This window comes from Agelaius phoeniceus, unplaced genomic scaffold, assembly GCF_051311805.1.
Source record: "Agelaius phoeniceus isolate bAgePho1 unplaced genomic scaffold, bAgePho1.hap1 Scaffold_533, whole genome shotgun sequence".
Lineage (NCBI taxonomy): Eukaryota > Metazoa > Chordata > Aves > Passeriformes > Icteridae > Agelaius > Agelaius phoeniceus.
This window is the reverse complement of record NW_027510075.1, coordinates 57226-78020: the sequence shown is the minus strand read 5'-3', so window position 1 is coordinate 78020 and position 20795 is coordinate 57226. Positions and strand designations below refer to the sequence as shown.

At 42.0% G+C, this 20795-nt stretch overlaps 1 protein-coding gene across 1 annotated transcript; it reads left to right on the top strand.

Annotated features, from left to right (window-relative positions):
• Nucleotides 1-237: 237 nt before the first annotated feature.
• LOC143693288 (vacuolar protein sorting-associated protein 28 homolog) lies at nt 238-12508 on the top strand (the record flags this gene model as incomplete). The annotated part of the gene is made up of 2 exons (XM_077173279.1): nt 238-433; nt 12267-12508. Coding segments are annotated over 2 exons (314 nt in total), but the record flags the coding sequence as incomplete, so codon positions are not given.
• Nucleotides 12509-20795: the final 8287 nt, after the last annotated feature.

Here is a 20795-nt window from a genome sequence, read left to right as displayed (position 1 = left end):
CAAAATTCACAAAAAATCCTCAAAAATCCCCCAAAAATCCCCTAAAATTGCCCCAAAAATCCCCCAAAAAATCCCTAAAAATTAAAAAAAAATCCCCAAAAATTCCCCAAATTTCCCCCCAAAATTCCCTAAAAATTCCCTAAAAATCCCCAAAAAAATTCCCTTAAAAAATCCTCAAAAAATCCCCAAAAAATCCCCAAAAAGTCTCAAAAATCCCTCTAAAAATCCTCAAAAAAGCCCAAAAAAAGCCCCAAAACTCCCCCAAAATTCCCCAAATTTTCCCAAATTTTCCTAAAAATCCCAAATTTGCCCAAAATTCCCGAATTTTTTGGCAATTCCAGATCCAGCCGGACCTGCGGGAGCTGATGGAGACGATGACCAGGATGAGCTCCCTGCCCCCCGACTTCGAGGGACGCCAAAAAGTGAATTTGTGGTGAGGAACCCAAAAAAACCCAAATTTCCCCAAATTTTGGGGTTTTGGGGCGATTTGAGGGGATTTGGGGATTTTTGGGAGGAATTTGGGGATTTTTGGGGGGGATTTTTTATGATTTTTGTTGATTTTTGGGGATTTTTTAGAGGATTTTTAGGGATTTTTTAGGGAATTTTGGGGGATTTTGGGGGATTTTTGGGGATTTTTGGGGGAATTTTGGGGCATTTTTGGGGAATTTTTGGGGATTTTTTGGGGGATTTTAGAGGGATTTTTTGGGAATTTTGGGGATTTTTTTGGAGAATTTTCAGGGATTTTTTTAGGGAATTCTGGGGGGTTTATTGGGGAATTTTGGGGGATTTTTGGGGAAATTTTGGGGGATTTTTGGGGAATTTTGGGGGTATTCTGGGGAATTTTTGGGAAATTTTTTTAGGAATTTTGGCAGATTTTTTGGGAATTTTGTGGGGGTTTTGTGGAATTTTGGGAATTTTTTGGGATTTTTTTGGGGGATTTTTTGGGAATTTTTGGGGGATTTTTAGGGGAATTTTTTAGGGAATTTGGGGGATGTTTTAGGGAATTTAGAGAGATTTTTTACGGAATTTTGAGGGATTTTTTACAGATTTTTTTTGGGAATTTGAGGGGGTTTTTTAGGAATTTTGGAGGATTTTTTTGGAATTTGGGGGGATTTTTTTGGGGAATTTTGAGGGATTTTTTTGGGAATTTGGGGCGTTTTTTTAGGAATTTTTGGGGGATTTTTCTGGGAATTTTGGGGGGATTTTTTGGGGAATTTTGGAGAGATTTTGGGATTTTTTGGGGGGAATTTTTGGGGATTTTTTGGGAATTTTTTGGGGAATTTTTTTGGAATTTTGAGGGATTTTAAAGGACATTTGGGAAATTTTTTAGGGAATTTTGGGGGTTTTTGTGGAATTTTGGGGATTTTTTGCGATTTTTTTGGGAATTTTGTGGGACTTTTTGGGGGGGTTTTTTTGGGAATTTTGAGAGATTTTTGGTAATTTTTGGATGGATTTTTTTTTAATTTTGGGGATTTTTTAGGGAATTTTGGGGGACTTAAGGAATTTTGAGGGATCTTTTTAGGGAATTTTGAGGGATTTTTTGGGAATTTTTGAGGGATTTTTCTGGGAATTTTGGGGATTATTTGGGAATTTTGAGGGATTTTTTTGGTAATTTTGAGGGATTTTTTTAGGGAATTTGGGATTTTTGAGGGAATTTTAGGGGAATTTTTTGGGCAATTTTGAGGTATTTTTTTAAGGAATTTGGAGAGATTTTTGGGGGATTTTGGGGGATTTTTGGGGGAATTTGAGGGATTTTTTTAGGTAATTTGGGGGGAGTTTTTTGGGAATTTTGGGAGGATTTTTGGAGGATTTTTTGGGGGAATTTGGGGGTTGTCATGGTTTGACACTGACACAATTTCCAGTGTGCCCAATACCCTCTCCCTGGTTTCTGCTGTGAGACGCGACCAGGAACAAGCAAAGCAAAGCTCCCACTTAGGAAAAAATTAAAAATTTATTAACAAAACCACAAGGGAAAGGGAGAGGAGAAAAAAAAAACACACAAGGAAAATGAAAACCCCACAAATCCATCTCCTCCTCCTCCTCACCAAATTCCAAATACAATAAATCCCTCATGGCTTCCCTGGGGCCTACTGGGCCTCAGGGCTTCCCCTGGGCCTACTGGGCCTCAATGGCTTCCCCTGGGCCTACTGGGCCTCATGGCTTCTTCCCCTGGGCCTATTGGGCCTCATGGCTTCCCATGGGCCTACTGGGCCTCATGGCTTCTTCCCCTGGGCCTACCTCACCATGGCTTCCCCTGGGCCTACTGGGCCTCATGGCTCCACCTGGGCCTACCTCCCCAGGCCCCATGGCTTCCCCTGGGCCTACTGGGCCTCATGGCTTCCCCTGAGCCTACTGGGCCTCATGGCTTCCCCTGGGCCTACTGGGCCCAATGGCTTCCCCTGGGCCTACTGGGCCTCATGGCTTCCCCTGGGCCTACGTCACCAGGCCCCATGGCTTCCTCTGGGCCTACCTCACCGAGCCCCATGGCTTCCCCTGGGCCTACCTCACCCGGCACCATGGCTTCCCCTGGGCCTACTGGGCCCCATGGCTTCTTCCCCTGGGCCTACCTCACCCGGCCCCATGGCTTCTTCTCATGGGCCTACCTCCGCCAACCCCATGGCTGCTTCCCCTGGGCCTACCTCACCAGGCCCCATTTCTTCTTCCCCTGGGCCTACCTCACCCAACACCATGGCTTCCCCTGGGCCTACTGGGCCCCATGGCTTCTTCCCCTGGGCCTACCTCACGTGGCCCCATGGCTTCTTCCCCTGGGCCTACCTCACGTGGCCCCATGGCTTCTTCCCCTGGGCCTACCTCACCCAGCCCCATGGCTTCATCCCCTGGGCCTACCTCACCCAACCCCATGGCTTCCCCTGGGCCTACTGGGCCTCATGGCTTCCCCTGGGCCTACCTCACCAGGCCCCATGGCTTCTTCCCCTGGGCCTACCTCACCAGGCCCCATGGCTTCTTCCCCTGGGCCTACCTCACCCGGCCCCATGGCTTCCCCTGGGCCTACTGGGCCTCATGGCTTCCCCTGGGCCTACCTCACCAGGCCCCAAGGCTTCCCCTGGGCCTACTGGGCCTCATGGCTTCTTCCCCTGGGCCTACTGGGCCTCAGGGCTTCCCTGGGGCCTACTGGGCCTCATGGCTTCCGCTGGGCCTATTGGGCCTCATGGCTTCCCATGGGCCTACTGGGCCTCTTGGCTTCTTCCCCTGGGCCTACCTCACCCGGCCCCATGGCTTCTTCCCCTGGGCCTACCTCACCCATCCCCATGGCTTCCCCTGGGCCTACCTCACCAGGCCCCATGGCTTCCCCTGGGCCTACTGGGCCCCATGCCTTCTTCCCCTGGGCCTACCTCACCCAGCCCCATGGCTTCATCCCCTGGGCCTACCTCACCCAACCCCATGGCTTCCCCTGGGCCTACTGGGCCTCATGGCTTCCCCTGGGCCTACCTCACCGGGCCCCATGGCTTCCCCTGGGCCTACCTCACCCGGCCTCATGGCTTCCCCTGGGCCTACCTCACCAGGCCCCATGGCTTCCCCTGGGCCTACTGGGCCTCATGGCTTCCCCTGGGCCTACTGGGCCTCATGGCTTCCCCTGGGCCTACTGGGCCTCAGGGCTTTCCTGGGGCCTACTGGGCCTCATGGCTTCCCCTGGGCCTACTGGGCCTCATGGCTTCCCCTGGGCCTACTGGGCCTCATGGCTTCCCCTGGGCCTACCTTACTGGGCCTCATGGCTTCCCCTGGGCCTACCTTACTGCGCCTCATGGCTTCCCCTGGGCCTACCTCACTGGGCCTCATGGCTTCCCCTGGGCCTACCTCACCCAACCCCATGGCTTCCCCTGGGCCTACTGGGCCTCCTGGCTTCCCCTGGGCCTACCTCACCAGGCCCCATGGCTTCTTCCCCTGGGCCTACTGGGCCCAATGGCTTCCCCTGGGCCTACTGGGCCCAATGGCTTCCCCTGGGCCTACTGGGCCTCATGGCTTCCCCTGGGCCTACCTCACCAGGCCTCATGGCTTCTTCCTCTGGGCCTACCTCACCCGGCCCCATGGCTTCCCCTGGGCCTACTGGGCCTCATGGCTTCTCCTAGGCCTACTGGGCCTCATGGCTTCCCCTGGGCCTACCTCACAAGGCCTCATGGCTTCCCCTGGGCCTACTGGGCCTCATGGCTTCCCCTGGGCCTACTGGGCCTCATGGCTTCCCCTGGGCCTACCTCACAAGGCCTCATGGCTTCCCCTTGGAATTTTTTTGGAGAATTTTGAGGGAAAATTTTTGGGGAATTTGGGGAATTTTTTGGGTGGAATTGTGTGAAGTTTTGGGAGAATTTTTGGGAAGAATTTTTCAAGATTTTTCATGGTATATTAAAGATGTTTCCAGGGTATTTTGGGGGATTTTCTGGGGAATATTATGGCGGCTTTTTTTTGGGAATTTTCGGGCTTTTTTTTTTTTTAATTTTGGGGAATTATTTAGGGGAATTTGGGGGATTGTTTGGGTATTTTGGGGGATTTTTTGGGGAATTTTGAGGGATTTTTAAGGAATTTCAGGGCATTTTTTCAGGAATTTTGGGGATTTTTAGGGAATTTTGAGGGATTTTTTTAGGGCATTTTTGGGGGATTTTTGGAGGGATTTTGAGGGGATTCTTTTGGGAATTTTGAGGGAATTTTAGGGATTTTTTGCGGAATTTTGGGGCAATTTTGTGGAATTTTGAGGGATTTTTTGGGAATTTTTTTGGAATATTTGGTGAATTCTGGGTCCAATTTGGGGCCTTTCCTGGGCTGTCCCTGCTCAGGCTGCAGATGCTGAGCAGGAGGAGTTTGGGAGGGAAATTCTGGGAATTTGGGGGAATTTTGGGGAATTTTTGGGGATTTTTTTTGGAATTTTGAGGGATTTTTTGGGAATTCTGGGAGAATTTTTTGTGGAATTTTGGGGGCATTTTTTGGGGATTTTGGGGGATTTTTTGGGAATTTTGAGGGATTTTTGGGGGATTTTTTGGGAGGGATTTTTGGGGGAATTATGGGGATTTTCTGGGGAATTTTGGGGGGATTTTTTGGGGGGCAATTTCGGGCAATTTCTTGGGGATTTTTAGGGAATTTTGGGGGGATTTTTTTGGGGGGGGGTTTGGGAATTTTTTTGGGATTTTCTTAGAGAATTTTGGGGTGATTTTTTGGGGAATTTTTTTGGATTTTTTAGCGAATTTTGGGGATTTTTTTGGGGAATTCTAGGGAATTTTTGGGGGATTTTGGGAGATTTTTTTGGGGAATTTTGGGGATTTTTGGGGAATTGGCTGGATTTTTGGAGGACTTTTTGGAATTTTTTTTGGGATTTTGGGGCATTTTTAAGGGAGTTTTGAGGGATTTTTGGGGGGAATTTTTTTTTTGAATTTTGGGGCATTTTTTGGGGAATTTTGGGGGATTTTTTAGGGAATTTTGGGGGAATTTTGAATGATTTTTAAGGGAATTTTGGGGGATTATTTTTGGGAATTTTGGGGAATTTTCAGGGAATTTAGAGGGATTTTTTTTTTGAAAATTTTTGGGTATTTGGGGGCATTTTTTTGGGAATTTTGGGGGATTTTTTGGATGGATTTTTTTTTGAATTTTGGGGGATTTTTTTGTGGAATTTTGAGGGAATTTTTTTGGAATATTTGGTGCATTCTGGGTCCAATTTGGGGATTTTTTGGGGAATTTGCTGGATTTTTTTGGGAGGACTTTTTGGGAATTTTTTTGGAATTTTTTGGGAACTTTGGGGGATTTCTTGAGGAATTTTGATGGATTCTTTAGGGAACTTTGGGGGGATTTTTTTGGGGGAATTTTTGGGGTATTTTGGGGGATTTTTAGCGGATTTTTAAGGGATTTTTTGAGGGATTTTTTGTGGAATTTTGGGAGGGTTTTTTTGGAATATTTGGTGCATTCTGGGTCCAATTTGGGGCCTTTCCTGGGCTGTCCCTGCTCAGGCTGCAGACGCTGAGCTCAGGAGGAGTTTGGGAGGGAAATTCTGGGAATTTGGGGGAATTTTTAGGGAATTCTGGGAGAATTTTTTGTGGAATTTTGGGGGATTTTTTGGGGGAATTTTGGTGGTTTTTGGGGAATTTTTAGGGATTATTTGGGGAATTTTGAGGGATTTTTTTTTTGGAATTTGGAGATTTTTTTTGGAATTTTGATGGATTTTTTTAGAGAAATTTGGGGATTTTTTTGGGAATTTTGAGGGATTTTTTGGGGAATTTTGGGGGGATTTTTTGGGGGGGAATTTCAGGCGATTTTTTTGGGGATTTCTGGGGGATTTTTGGGAATTTTGAGGGATTTTCTTAGGGAATTTTGAGAGATTTTTTGGGGAATTTTTGCGAATTTTTTAGGGAATTTGGAGGGATTTTTCAGGAGAATTTTGGGGGGATTTTTTTTGGGAATTTGGGGGGGGATTTTTTTTTTTAATTTTGAGGGATTATTTGGGGAATTTTGGGGCATTTTTTGGGAATTTGGGGGATATTTTTGTGGGATTTTTTTTGAATTTTGAGGGATTTTTTAGGAAATTTTGTGGGATTTTTGGGGGGAATTTTGGCGATTTTTTGGGGTATTTTGAGGGATTTTTTAGGGCATTTTGGGGGGGGGATTTTGAGGGATTTTTGGGGGAGTTTTTAGGGAATTTTGGGGGATTTTTTGAGGATTTTTTTTTTGAATTTTGAGGGATTTTTTAGGGAACTTTGGGGGATTTTTTAGGGAATTTTGAGTGATTTTTAAGGGAATTTGGGGGAGTTTTGGGGGAATATTTGGGGAATTTTGGGGCATTTTTTTGGGATTTTGGGGGATTTTTTGGGGATTTTTTAGGGAATTTTTGGGATTATTTTGGGAACTTTGGGGCTTTTTTTTAGGAATTTTGAGGGATTTTTTAGCGGTTTTGTGGGGAATTTTGGGGCTCTTTTTGGGGTATTTTGACAGATTTTTTAGGGAATTTTGAGGGATTTTTTAGGGCATTTTTGGGGGATTTTGAGGGGATTCTTTTGGGAATTTTGAGGGAATTTTAGGGCATTTTTTGTGGAATTTTGGGGCAATTTTAGGGGATTTTAAAGGGATTTTTTGGGGGAATTTTGGGAGAATTTTTTGTGGAATTTTGAGGGATTTTTTGAGATTTTTTTTTTTAATATTTGGTGAATTCTGGGTCCAATCTGGGGCCTTTCCTGGACTGTTTGGGAGGGAAATTCTGGGAATTTTGGGGGGATTTTTTAGGGAATTCTGGGAGAATTTTTGTGGAATTTTGGGGGATTTTTTTTTGGAATTTTGGGGGAATTTTGAGTGATTTTTAAGGGAATTTTTTGGGGATTTTTGGGGAATTTTGGGGGGATTTTTTGGGGAATTTTGGGGGATTTTTAGGGGATTTTTTTGGGATTTTCAGGGAATTTTGGGGGGATTTTCTGAGGAATTTTTTGGGGATTTTTTAGGGAATTTTGGGAGATTTTTTTTGGAATTGTGAGGGATTTTTTGGGGAATTTTGGTGTTGGTTTGGGGAATTTTTTAGGGAATTTTTGTCGATTTTTTAGGGAATTTCGGGGGATTTTTGGGGGCATTTTTAGGGAATTTTGAGGGATTTTTTGTGGAATTTTGTGGGATTTTTTTGTGGATTTTGAGGGATTTTCTAGGCAATTTTAGGGGGATTTTTTTGGGATTTTGTTCAATTTTTTTTGGAATTTTGGGGGATTTTTTAGGGAACTCGGGGGATTTTTTGGGGGAAGTTTTGGGGAATTTTGGAGCATTTTTTGGGGGGATTTTGAGGTGTTTTTTTTGTGGAATTTTGAGGGATTTTTGGGGGGAATTTTGGGGATTTTTTTGGGAATTTTGGGGGGATTTTTTAGGGGGGAATTTCGGGCAATTTCTTGGGGATTTTTGGGGAATTTTGGGGGGATTTTTTTGGGGGGGTTTTGGGAATTTTGAGAGATTTTCTTAGAGAATTTTGGGGTGATTTTTTTGGGGAATTTTTTTGGATTTTTTAGGGAATTTTGGGGGATTTTTTTGGGGAATTCTAGGGAATTTTTGGGGATTTTTTTTGGATTTTTGAGGGATTTTCTTAGGGAATTTTGAGAGATTTTTTGGGGGAATTTTTGCGAATTTTTTAGGGAATTTTGAGAGATTTTTTGGGCAATTTGGAGGCTTTTTTTGAGGAATTTGGAGGCATTTTTTTGGGAATTTAGGAGCTTATTTGGGGAAGTTTTTGGGGGAATTTTGAGGGATTTTTTAGGGAATTTTGGGAGGAATTTTTTTGGAATTTTGGGGGCATTTTTGTGGGATTTTTTGTGGGATTTTTTTGGGAATTTTGGGTGGATTTTCTTGGGGGATTTTGGGGCATTTTTGGGGGGAATTTTGAGGGGGTTTTTTTGGAATTTTAGGCGTTGTTTTAGGGAATTTTTGGCGATTTTTAAAGGAATTTTGAGATATTTTTTAGGGAATTTGGGGGTGTTTTTTTGTGGAATTTTGAGGGATTTTTTGGGAATTTTTTTTGGAATATTTGGTGAATTCTGGGTCCAATTTGGGGCCTTTCCTGGGCTGTCCCTGCTCAGGCTGCAGACGCTGAGCAGGAGGAGTTTGGGAGGGAAATTCTGGGAATTTGGGGGAATTTTTTGGGAATTCTGGGAGAATTTTTTGTGGAATTTTGGGGGATTTTTTGGGGGAATTTTTGGGGATTATCTGGGGAATTTTGGGGCATTTTTTGGGAATTTGGGGCGGTTTTTTTTTAATTTTTGGTGATTTTTGGGGGATTTTTTGGGAGGGATTTTCGGGGGAATTTTGGGGATTTTTTGGGGAATCTTGGGGATTTTTCTGGGAATTTTGGGGGGATGTTTTGGGGGGAATTTCAGGCGATTTTTTGGGGATTTTTTGGGAATTTTGAGTGATTTACTTAGGGAATTTTGAGAGATTTTTTTGGGGAATTTTTGCGAATTTTTTTAGGGAATTTGGAGGGATTTTTTTTGGGGAATTTTGAGGCTTTTTTTGGGAATTTTGGGGCTTATTTTGGGGAAGTTTTGGGGGGAATTTTGAGGGATTTTTTAGGGGCATTTTTGTGGGATTTTTTGTGGGATTTTTTTGGGAATTTTGGGTGGATTTTTTTAGGGAATTTTGGGGCATTTTTTGGGGGAATTTTGAGGGGTTTTTTTTTGGAATTTTAGGCGTTGTTTTAGGGAATTTTTGGCGATTTTTTAAGGAATTTTGAGGGATTTTTTTTTGGAATTTTGGGGGATTTTTGGGGGATTTTTTGGGGGGATTTTTTTCGGAATTTTGACGGATTTTTTTAGGGATTTTTTTTGGATTTTCAGGGAATTTTGGGGGATTTTTGGGGGGATTTTTTGAGGTATTTTTGGGGGATTTTTTTGGGAATTTTGAGTGGTTTTTTTTTTTTAATTTTAGGCGTTTTTTGAGGGAATTTTTTGGGGATTTTTTGGGGAATTTTGGGGGGATTTTTTTTGGGATTTTTTAGGGGATTTTTTTTGGGAATTATTTTGGGGATTTTTGGGGGAATTTTTTGGGGATTTTTTGGCGATTTTTAGGGAATTTCGGGGGATTTTTTGGGGGAATTTTTGTGGAATTTTGAGGAATTTTTTGGGAATTTTTTTTAGAATATTTGGTGCATTCTGGGTCCAATTTGGGTCCTGTCCCTGCTCAGGCTGCAGATGCTGAGGAGGAGGAGTTTGGGAGTGAAATTCTGGGAATTTGGGGGATTTTTTTAAAGAATTTTGATGGATTTTTTTAGGGAATTTTGGGAGATTTTTTTTTTAATTTGAGAGATTTTTTGGGGGATTTTTTTGGGAATTATTTTGGGGATTTTTGGGTGGAATTTTTTGGGGATTCTTTGGCGATTTTTTAAGGAATTTTGGGAGAATTTTTTGTGGAATTTTGAGGGATTTTTTGGGAATTTTTTTTGGAATATTTGGTGCATTCTGGGTCCAATTTGGGGCCTTTCCTGGGCTGTCCCTGCTCAGGCTGCAGACGCTGAGCAGGAGGAGTTTGGGAGGGAAATTCTGGGAATTTGGGGGGTTTTTTTGTGGAATTTTGGGGGAATTGTGAGTGATTTGTAAGGGAATTTTGAGTGATTTTTTAGGAATTTTTGGGGGAATTTTGAGGGATTTTTGGGGGATTTTTTTGGGGAATTTTGACGGATTTTTTTAGGGATTTTTTTTGGATTTTCAGGGAATTTTGGGGGATTTTTGGGGGGATTTTTTGAGGTATTTTCTGGGGAATTTTTTGGGAATTTTGAGTGTTGTTTTTTTTTTAATTTTAGGCGTTTTTTGAGGGAATTTTTTGGGGATTTTTTGGGGAATTTTGGGGGGATTTTTTAGGGGATTTTTTTTGGGAATTATTTTGGGGATTTTTGGGGGAATTTTTTGGGGATTTTTTGGCGATTTTTAGGGAATTTCGGGGGATTTTTTGGGGGAATTTTTGGGGAATTTTGAGGGATTTTTTGGGGAATTTTTTTTGGAATATTTGGTGCATTCTGGGTCCAATTTGGGGCCTTTCCTGGGCTGTCCCTGCTCAGGCTGCAGACGCTGAGCAGGAGGAGTTTGGGAGGGAAATTCTGGGAATTTGGGGGAATTTTTTGGGGGGAATTTGGGGGATTTTTTTTTTAAGAATTTTGAGGGATTTTTTTTGGAATTTTGGGGGATTTTTGGGGGATTTTTTGGGGGGATTTTTTTCGGAATTTTGACGGATTTTTTAGGGAATTTTGGGGGATTTTTAGGGATTTTTGGGTTTTTTTTCTGGCAATTTTGGGGGGATTTTTTGGGGGGAAATTCAGGCGATTTTTTGGGAATTTTGAGGGATTTTCTTAGGGAGTTTGGAGGGATTTTTTGGGGATTTTTTTTGGGAATTTTGGGGGATTTTTAGGGAACTTGGGGGATTTTTTGGAGGAAGTTTTGGGGAATTTTGGAGCATTTTTGGGGGGAATTTCAGGCGATTTTTTTTGGGATTTTTGGGGGATTTTTGGGGGAATTTGGGGGGATTTTTTTTTTTAATTTTGAGGGATTTTTAGGGAATTTTGGGGATTTTCAGGGATTTTTGGGGGGATTTTGAGGGATTTTTTGGGGAATTTTGAGGGATTTTTGGGGGGAATTTTGGTTTTTTTTGGGAGAATTTTAGGTGATTTTTAAGGGATTTTTTGAAGGATTTTTTTGTGGAATTTTGAGAGATTTTTGGGGAATTTTTTTTGGAATATTTGGTGCATTCTGGGTCCAATTTGGGTCCTGTCCCTGCTCAGGCTGCAGATGCTGAGGAGGAGGAGTTTGGGAGTGAAATTCTGGGAATTTGGGGGATTTTTTTAAAGAATTTTGATGGATTTTTTTAGGGAATTTTGGGAGTTTTTTTTTAATTTGAGAGATTTTTTGGGGGATTTTTTTGGGAATTATTTTGGGGATTTTTGGGGGAATTTTTTGTGGAATTTTGAGAGATTTTTTAGGGAATTTGGGGGGATTTTTTTTAGGGACTTTTTGGGAATTTTTTTTGGAATATTTGGTGCATTCTGGGTCCAATTTGGGGCCTTTCCTGGGCCGTCCCTGCTCAGGCTGCAGACGCTGAGCAGGAGGAGTTTGGGGTTGAGGGATTGGGGAGGTTGGGAGTGAAATTCTGGGAATTTGGGGGAATTTTTTGGGGGGAATTTGGGGGATTTTTTTTAAGAATTTTGAGGGATTTTTTTTTGGAATTTTGGGGGATTTTTGGGGGGGATTTTTTTTGGAATTTTGACGGAATTTTTAGGGAATTTTGGGGGATTTTTAGGGATTTTTGGGGTTTTTTTCTGGGAATTTTGGGGGGATTTTTTGGGGGGAAATTCAGGCGATTTTTTGGGAATTTTGAGGGATTTTCTTAGGGAATTTGGAGGGATTTTTTGGGGATTTTTTTTGGGAATTTTGGGGGATTTTTAGGGAACTTGGGGGATTTTTTGGAGGAAGTTTTGGGGAATTTTGGAGCATTTTTGGGGGAATTTTGAGGGATTTTGGGGGGAATTTTGGGGATTTTTTTGGGAATTTTGGGGCGGAATTTCAGGCGATTTTTTGGGGATTTTTGGGGAATTTTTTTTTTTAATTTTGAAGGATTTTTAGGGAATTTTGGGGATTTTCAGGGGGATTTTGGGGCATTTTTTTGGGAATTTTGAGGGATTTTGGGGGGGAATTTTGGGGTTTTTTGGGGGAATTTTAGGGGATTTTTAAGGGATTTTTTTGTGGAATTTTGAGATTTTTTGGGAATTTTTTTTGGAATATTTGGTGCATTCTGGGTCCAATTTGTGTCCTTTCCCTGCTCAGGCTGCAGACGCTGAGCGCGATGTCGGCCTCGGACGAGTTGGACGATTCCCAGGTGCGCCAGATGCTCTTCGACCTCGAGTCCGCCTACAACGCCTTCAATCGCTTCCTGCACTCCTGAGGGCAGCAGAAACCAGTCCAGACCAGTCCAAACCAGTTCAGACCAGTCCAGACCAGTCCAGACTGGAGCCAGCAGAAGTTTGGAATAAATTGGATGAGAAAATCCCAAAAATTTGTGAAAAATTCCTTTATTTTCTTGCTGTTACTGCATTAAACTGGGAGCCAATCCCAGTCCAGACCAGTTCAGACCAGTTCAGACCAGTTCAAACCAGTCCAGACTGGGGCCAGCAGAAGTTTGGAATAAATTGGAGGAGAAAAATCCCAAAAATCTTCAAAATTTGTGAAAATTTCCTTTATTTTCTCAATGTTTCTTGGTGTGATTTCCAGTTTAGAACAATTCAGACCAGTCCAGACCAGTCCAGACCAGTTCAGACCAGTTCAAACTGGAACCTCCAGAAATTTGGGATAAATGGGAGGAGAAAATTCCCAAAAATCTTCAAAATCCATGAAAAATTCCTTTATTTTCTCAATGTTTCTTGGTGTGATTCCCAGTCCAAACCAGTTCAGACCAGTCCAGACCAGTTCAGACCAGTTCAGACTGGGGCCAGCAGAAGTTTGGAATAAATGGGATGAGAAAATTCCCAAAAATCTCCAAAATCCATGAAAAATTCCTTTATTTTCTGATTGATATTGGATCAATCTGGGAGCCATTCCCCGTCCAGACCAGTTCAAACCAGTCCAGACCAGTCCAGACCAGTTCAGACCAGTTCAAACTGGAGCCAGCAGAAGTTTGGAATAAATTGGATGAGAAAATTCCCAAAAATCTTCAAAATTCGTGAAAATTTCCTTTATTTTCTCAGTGTTTCTTGGTGTGATTTCCAGTTTAGAGCAGTAAAACCAGTTCAAACCAGTCCAGACCAGTCCAGACCAGTTCAGACCAGTTCAAACTGGAGCCTCCAGAAGTTTGGAATAAATTGGAGGAGAAAATTCCCAAAAATCTTCAAAATTTATGAAAATTTCCTTTATTTTCTTGCTGTTTCTTGGAGCCATTCCCAGTTCAGACCAGTTCAGACCAGTTCAGACCAGTTCAAACTGGGGCCAGCAGAAGTTTGGAATAAATTGGTGGAGAAAATCCCAAAAATCTTCAAAAATTTGTGAAAAATTCCTTTATTTTCTCATTGATATTGGATTAAACTGGGAGCCATTCCCAGTTCAGACCAGTCCAGACCAGTCCAGACCAGTTCAGACCAGTTCAAACTGGAGCCAGCAGAAGTTTGGAATAAATGGGATGAGAAAATCCCAAAAAATTCGAGAAAATTTCCTTTATTTTCTTGCTGTTACTGCATTAAACTGGGAGCCAATCCCAGTTCAAACCAGTCTAAACCAGTCCAGACCAGTCCAGACCAGTCCAGACCAGTCCAAACTGGATCCAGCAGAAGTTTGGAATAAATTGGATGAGAAAAATCCCAAAAATCTTCAAAATTTGTGAAAATTTCCTTTATTTTCTCAATGTTTCTTGGTGTGATTCCCACTTCAGACCAGTCCAAACCAGTTTGAACCAGTTCAGACCAGTCCAGACCAGTTCAGACTGGAGCCTCCAGAAATTTGGGATAAATGGGAGGAGAAAATTCCCAAAAATCCCAAAAATTCGTGAAAATTTCCTTTATTTTCTTGCTGTTATTGGATTAAACTGGGAGCCAATCCCAGTCCAAACCAGTCCAGACCAGTTCAAACCAGTTCAGACCAGTTCAGACTGGAGCCAGCAGAAGTTTGGAATAAATTGGATGAGAAAATTCCCAAAAATCTCCAAAATTCATGAAAAATTCCTTTATTTTCTCATTGATATTGGATTAAACTGGAGCCATTCCCAGTCCAGACCAGTCCAGACCAGTCCAGACCAGTTCAGACCAGTTCAAACCAGTTCAGACCAGTTCAAACTGGAGCCAGCAGAAGTTTGGAATAAATTGGATGAGAAAAATCCCAAAAATCCACAAAATTTGTGAAAAATTCCTTGATTTTCTCCATGTTTCTTGGTGTGATTCCCAGTTTAGACCAGTTCAAACCAGTTCAGACCAGTTCAAACCAGTTCAGACCAGTCCAGACCAGTCCAGACCAGTTCAAACTGGAGCCTCCAGAAATTTGGAATAAATTGGATGAGAAAATTCCCAAAAATCTTCAAAATTCGTGAAAATTTCCTTTATTTTCTCCATGTTTCTTGGAGCCATTCCCAGTTCAGACCAGTTCAGACCAGTTCAGACCAGTTCAAACCAGTTCAAACCAGTCCAGACCAGTCCAGACCAGTCCAAACTGGAACCTCCAGAAGTTTGGAATAAATGGGAGGAGAAAATTCCCAAAAATCTTCAAAAATTCGTGAAAATTTCCTTTATTTTCTCATTGATGTTGGATTAAACTGGAGCCATTCCCAGTTCAAACCAGTCCAGACCAGTTCAGACCAGTTCAAACCAGTCCAGACCAGTTCAGACCAGTTCAAACTGGAGCCAGCAGAAGTTTGGAATAAATTGGATGAGAAAATTCCCAAAAAATTTGTGAAAATTTCCTTTATTTTCTTACTGTTACTGCATTAAACTGGGAGCCAATCGCAGTCCAAACCAGTCCAGACCAGTCCAGACCAGTCCAGACCAGTTCAAACCAGTTCAGACCAGTCCAAACTGGAACCAGTAGAAGATTGGGATAAATTGGATGAGAAAATTCCCAAAAATCTTCAAAATTCGTGAAAAATTCCTTTATTTTCTCATTGATATTGGATTAAACTGGAGCCATTCCCAGTTCAAACCAGTTCAGACCAGTTCAGACCAGTCCAGACCAGTTCAAACTGGAACCTCCAGAAGTTTGGAATAAATGGGATGAAAAAATTCCCAAAAATCTTCAAAAATTTGTGAAAATTTCCTTTATTTTCTCAATGTTTCTTGGAGTCATTCCCAGTTCAAACCAGTCCAGACCAGTCCAGACCAGTTCAGACCAGTCCAGACCAGTTCAGACCAGTCCAAACTGGAGCCAGCAGAAGTTTGGAATAAATTGGAGGAGAAAATTCCCAAAAATCTTCAAAATTTGTGAAAATTTCCTTTATTTTCTCAATGTTTCTTGGTGTGATTCCCAGTCCAGACCAGTTCAAACCAGTTCAGACCAGTCCAGACCAGTTCAGACCAGTTCAAACTGGAGCCTCCAGAAATTTGGGATAAATTGGATGAGAAAATTCCCAAAAATCTTCAAAATCCATGAAAAATTCCTTTATTTTCTCAATGTTTCTTGGTGTGAATCCCAGTCCAAACCAGTCCAAACCAGTCCAGACCAGTCCAGACCAGTCCAGACCAGTTCAAACTGGAGCCAGTAGAAGTTTGGAATAAATTGGATGAGAAAAATCCACAAAATTTGTGAAAATTTCCTTTGTTTTCTTGCTGTTACTGCATTAAACTGGGAGCCAATCCCAGTTCAGACCAGTCCAGACCAGTCCAGACCAGTTCAAACTGGAGCCAGCAGAAGTTTGGGATAAATGGGAGGAGAAAATTCCCAAAAATCTTCAAAAATTGTGAAAAATTCCTTTATTTTCTCAATGTTTCTTGGTGTGATTTCCAGTTCAAACCAGTCCAGACCAGTCCAGACCAGTCCAGACCAGTTCAGACTGGAGCCAGCAGAAGTTTGGAATAAATTGGATGAGAAAAATCCCAAAAATTCCCAAAATTTGTGAAAATTTCCTTTATTTTCTCAATGTTTCTTGGAGCCATTCCCAGTTCAGACCAGTCCAAACCAGTCCAGACCAGTTCAGACCAGTTCAGACCGGAGCCAGCAGAAGTTTGGAATAAATGGGAGGAGAAAAATCCACAAAATTCGTGAAAAATTCCTTTATTTTCTCAATGTTTCTTGGAGCCATTCCCAGTCCAGACCAGTTCAGACCAGTTCAGACCAGTCCAGACCAGTTCAGACCAGTCCAGACCAGTCCAAACTGGAGCCTCCAGAAATTTGGGATAAATGGGAGGAGAAAAATCCCAAAAATCCCCAAAATTCATGAAAAATTCCTTTATTTTCTCAATGTTTCTTGGTGTGATTTCCAGTCCAGACCAGTCCAAACCAGTTTAAACCAGTTCAGACCAGTTCAGACCAGTTCAAACTGGAGCCAGCAGAAGTTTGGAATAAATGGGATGAGAAAATCCCAAAAAATTTGTGAAAAATTCCTTTATTTTCTCAATGTTTCTTTGAGTCATTCCCAGTTCAAACCAGTCCAGACCAGTTCAAACCAGTTCAGACCAGTTCAGACCAGTCCAGACTGGGGCCAGCAGAAGTTTGGAATAAATTGGTGGAGAAAATCCCAAAAAATTCATGAAAATTTCCTTTATTTTCTTGCTGTTACTGCATTAAACTGGGAGCCAATCCCAGTTCAAACCAGTTCAGACCAGTTCAGACCAGTTCAGACCAGTTCAAACTGGAGCCTCCAGAAGTTTGGGATAAATGGGAGGAGAAAAATCCCAAAAATCTTCAAAATCCATGAAAAATTCCTTTATTTTCTCAATATTTCTTTATGTGATTCCCAGTTCAGACCAGTTCAAACCAGTCCAGACCAGTTCAGACCAGTTCAGACCAGTCCAGACCAGTTCAAACTGGAGCCAGCAGAAGTTTGGAATAAATTGGATGAAAAAATTCCCAAAAATGCCCAAAATTCATGAAAATTTCCTTTATTTTCTCAATGTTTCTTGGCGTGATTCCCAGTCCAGACCAGTTCAAACCAGTTCAAACCAGTTCAGACCAGTTCAGACTGGGGCCAGCAGAATTTGGGATAAATTGGATGAGAAAATCCCAAAAAATTTGTGAAAAATTCCTTTATTTTCTCATTGATGTTGGATTAAACTGGAGCCAATCCCAGTTCAAACCAGTCCAGACCAGTTCAGACCAGTTCAAACCAGTCCAGATCAGTTCAGACCAGTTCAGACCAGTCCAAACTGGATCCAGCAGAAGTTTGGGATAAATGGGATGAAAAAATTCCCAAAAATTCGTGAAAAATTTCATGAAAAATTCCTTTATTTTCTTGCTGTTTCTTGGAGCCATTCCCAGTTCAGACCAGTCCAGACCAGTCCAGACCAGTTCAGACCAGTTCAAACTGGAGCCAGCAGAAGTTTGGAATAAATTGGATGAGAAAATTCCCAAAAATCTTCAAAATTTGTGAAAAATTCCTTGATTTTCTTGCTGTTATTGGATTAAACTGGGAGCCAATCCCAGTTCAAACCAGTCCAAACCAGTTCAAACCAGTTCAGACCAGTCCAAACTGGGGCCAGCAGAAGTTTGGAATAAATTGGAGGAGAAAAATCCCAAAAATTCGTGAAAATTTCCTTTATTTTCTTGCTGTTATTGGATTAAACTGGGAGCCAATCCCAGTTCAGACCAGTTCAGACCAGTCCAGACCAGTCCAGACCAGTCCAAACCAGTTCAGACCAGTTCAAACCAGTCCAGACCAGTTCAAACCAGTTCAAACTGGAGCCAGCAGAAGTTTGGAATAAATTGGTGGAGAAAAATCCCAAAAATTTGTGAAAATTTCCTTTATTTTCTCAATGTTTCTTGGAGTCATTCCCAGTTCAAACCAGTTCAGACCAGTTCAGACCAGTCCAGACCAGTCCAGACCAGTTCAGACCAGTTCAGACTGGAGCCAACAGAAGTTTGGAATAAATTGGATGAGAAAAATCCCAAAAATTCGTGAAAATTTCCTTTATTTTCTCAATGTTTCTTGGCGTGATTCCCAGTCCAAACCAGTTCAGACCAGTTCAGACCAGTCCAGACCAGTCCAGACCAGTTCAGACCAGTTCAAACTGGAGCCAGCAGAAGTTTGGAATAAATTGGAGGAGAAAAATCCCAAAAATCTTCAAAAATTCGTGAAAAATTCCTTTATTTTCTCATTGATATTGGATTAAACTGGAGCCATTCCCAGTTCAAACCAGTCCAGACCAGTCCAGACCAGTCCAAACCAGTTCAGACCAGTTCAAACTGGAGCCAGCAGAAGTTTGGAATAAATTGGATGAGAAAATCCCAAAAAATTCGTGAAAATTTCCTTTGTTTTCTTGCTGTTTCTTGGAGTCATTCCCAGTTCAAACCAGTCCAGACCAGTCCAGACCAGTTCAGACCAGTCCAGACCAGTTCAGACTGGAGCCAGCAGAAGTTTGGAATAAATTGGATGAGAAAATCCCAAAAAATTTGTGAAAAATTCCTTTATTTTCTCATTGATATTGGATTAAACTGGAGCCATTCCCAGTTCAAACCAGTTCAGACCAGTCCAGACCAGTCCAGACCAGTTCAGACCAGTTCAAACTGGAGCCAGCAGAAGTTTGGAATAAATTGGATGAAAAAATTCCCAAAAATCCCCAAAATTCATGAAAATTTCCTTGATTTTCTCAATGTTTCTTGGTGTGATTCCCAGTCCAGACCAGTCCAAACCAGTTCAAACCAGTTCAGACCAGTCCAAACCAGTTCAGACCAGTCCAAACTGGAGCCAGCAGAAGTTTGGAATAAATTGGAGGAGAAAAATCCCAAAAATTCGTGAAAATTTCCTTTATTTTCTCAATGTTTCTTGGTGTGATTCCCAGTCCAGACCAGTCCAGACCAGTCCAAACCAGTCCAGACCAGTTCAAACTGGAGCCAGCAGAAGTTTGGAATAAATTGGATGAGAAAAATCCCAAAAATCTTCAAAATTTGTGAAAATTTCCTTTATTTTCTCATTGATATTGGATTAAACTGGAGCCATTCCCAGTTCAGACCAGTCCAGACCAGTCCAGACCAGTCCAGACCAGTCCAGACCAGTTCAGACCAGTTCAGACTGGAGCCAGCAGAAGTTTGGGATAAATTGGATGAGAAAATTCCCAAAAATCTCCAAAATTCATGAAAAATTCCTTTATTTTCTCAATGTTTCTTGGTGTGATTCCCAGTCCAGACCAGTTCAAACCAGTTCAGACCAGTCCAGACCAGTCCAAACCAGTCCCAACCAGTTCAGCCCAGTCCAAACCAGTTCAAACCATTTAAAACCAGTTCAACCCAGTTCAAATCAGTCCAGACCAGTCCAAACCATTTAAAACCAGTTCAAACCAGTCCAAACCAGTCCAAACCAATCTAAACCAGTTCAAACCAGTCCATCCCAGTTCAAACAAATCCAAACCATTTAAAACCAGTTCAAACCAGTCCAAACCAGTCCAAACCAGTTCAGCCCAGTTCAAACCAGTTCAAACCAGTCCAAACCATTTCAAACCATTTAAAACCAGTTCATCCCAGTTCAAACCAGTCCAAACCAGTTCAGACCAGTCCAAACCAGTTCAAACCATTTCAAACCAGTCCAAACCATTTCAAACCAGTTCATCCCAGTTCAAACCAGTCCAGACCAGTTCAAACCAGTCCCAACCAATCCAAACCAGTTCAAACCATTTAAAACCAGTTCAGACCAGTCCTAAACCAGTTCAAACCAGTCCAAACCATTTAAAACCAGTTCAAACCAGTTCAAACCCGTTCAAACCCATCCAAACCAGTTCAAACCATTTAAAACCAGTTCAGACCAGTCCTAAACCAGTCCAAACCAGTCCAAACAATTTAAAACCAGTTCAAACCAGTTCATCCCAGTTCAAACCAGTCCAGACCAGTTGAAACCAGTCCAAACCAGTTCATCCCAGTTCACTCCATCCTTTCCTCCTTGGCAGCCTCAGCTCCCGGATTTTGCCCCTGGCTCCTTCCAGCTCCACCTCCCCGAGGCCGCATCCTGCGGGAATTCCGGGAATTTTTGGGAATTTTGGGGATTTTTGGGAAAAATTTGATTTTTTCCCAAAATTTTGGGCTTTTTTTCCCAAAATTTTGGGGTTTTTTTCCCCAAAATTCAGATTTTTTACCCCAAAATTCAGATTTTTTACCCCCCAAAATTCACATTTTTTTACCCCCAAATTCAGATTTTTTCCCCCAAAATTCAGATTTTTTACCCCAAAATTCAGATTTTTTTACCCCAAAATTCAGATTTTTTACCCCCCAAAATTCAGATTTTTTAACCAGAAATTCTCAATTCTTTTCTCCAAATTCGGAATTTTTACCCCAGATTCTGAGGATTTCCCCAAAATTCCCAACATTTCACCAAAATCCCCAATTTTTCCCCCAAATTTAATTTTTATTCCCAAAAAATCCAATAATCCCCACAAAATTCCCAATTTTCCCCCCAAAATTCCCCATTTTTCTTCCCAAAATCCCCATTTTCCCCCCAAAATCCCCATTTTTCACCCAAAATTCCCAATTTTCCCCCAAAATTCCCCCCAAATTAGTTTTTATTCCCAAAAATCCCCATTTTCCCCCCAAAATCCCCTTTTTTCCCCAAATTTCCCCATTTTTGCCCAAAATCCCCATTTTCCCCCAAAAATCCCAATTTCCCCCCAAGATTCCCAAATTTTCCCCCAAATTTCCGCATTTTCCCCCCAAAATCCTCATTTTCCCCAAAATTCCCATTAT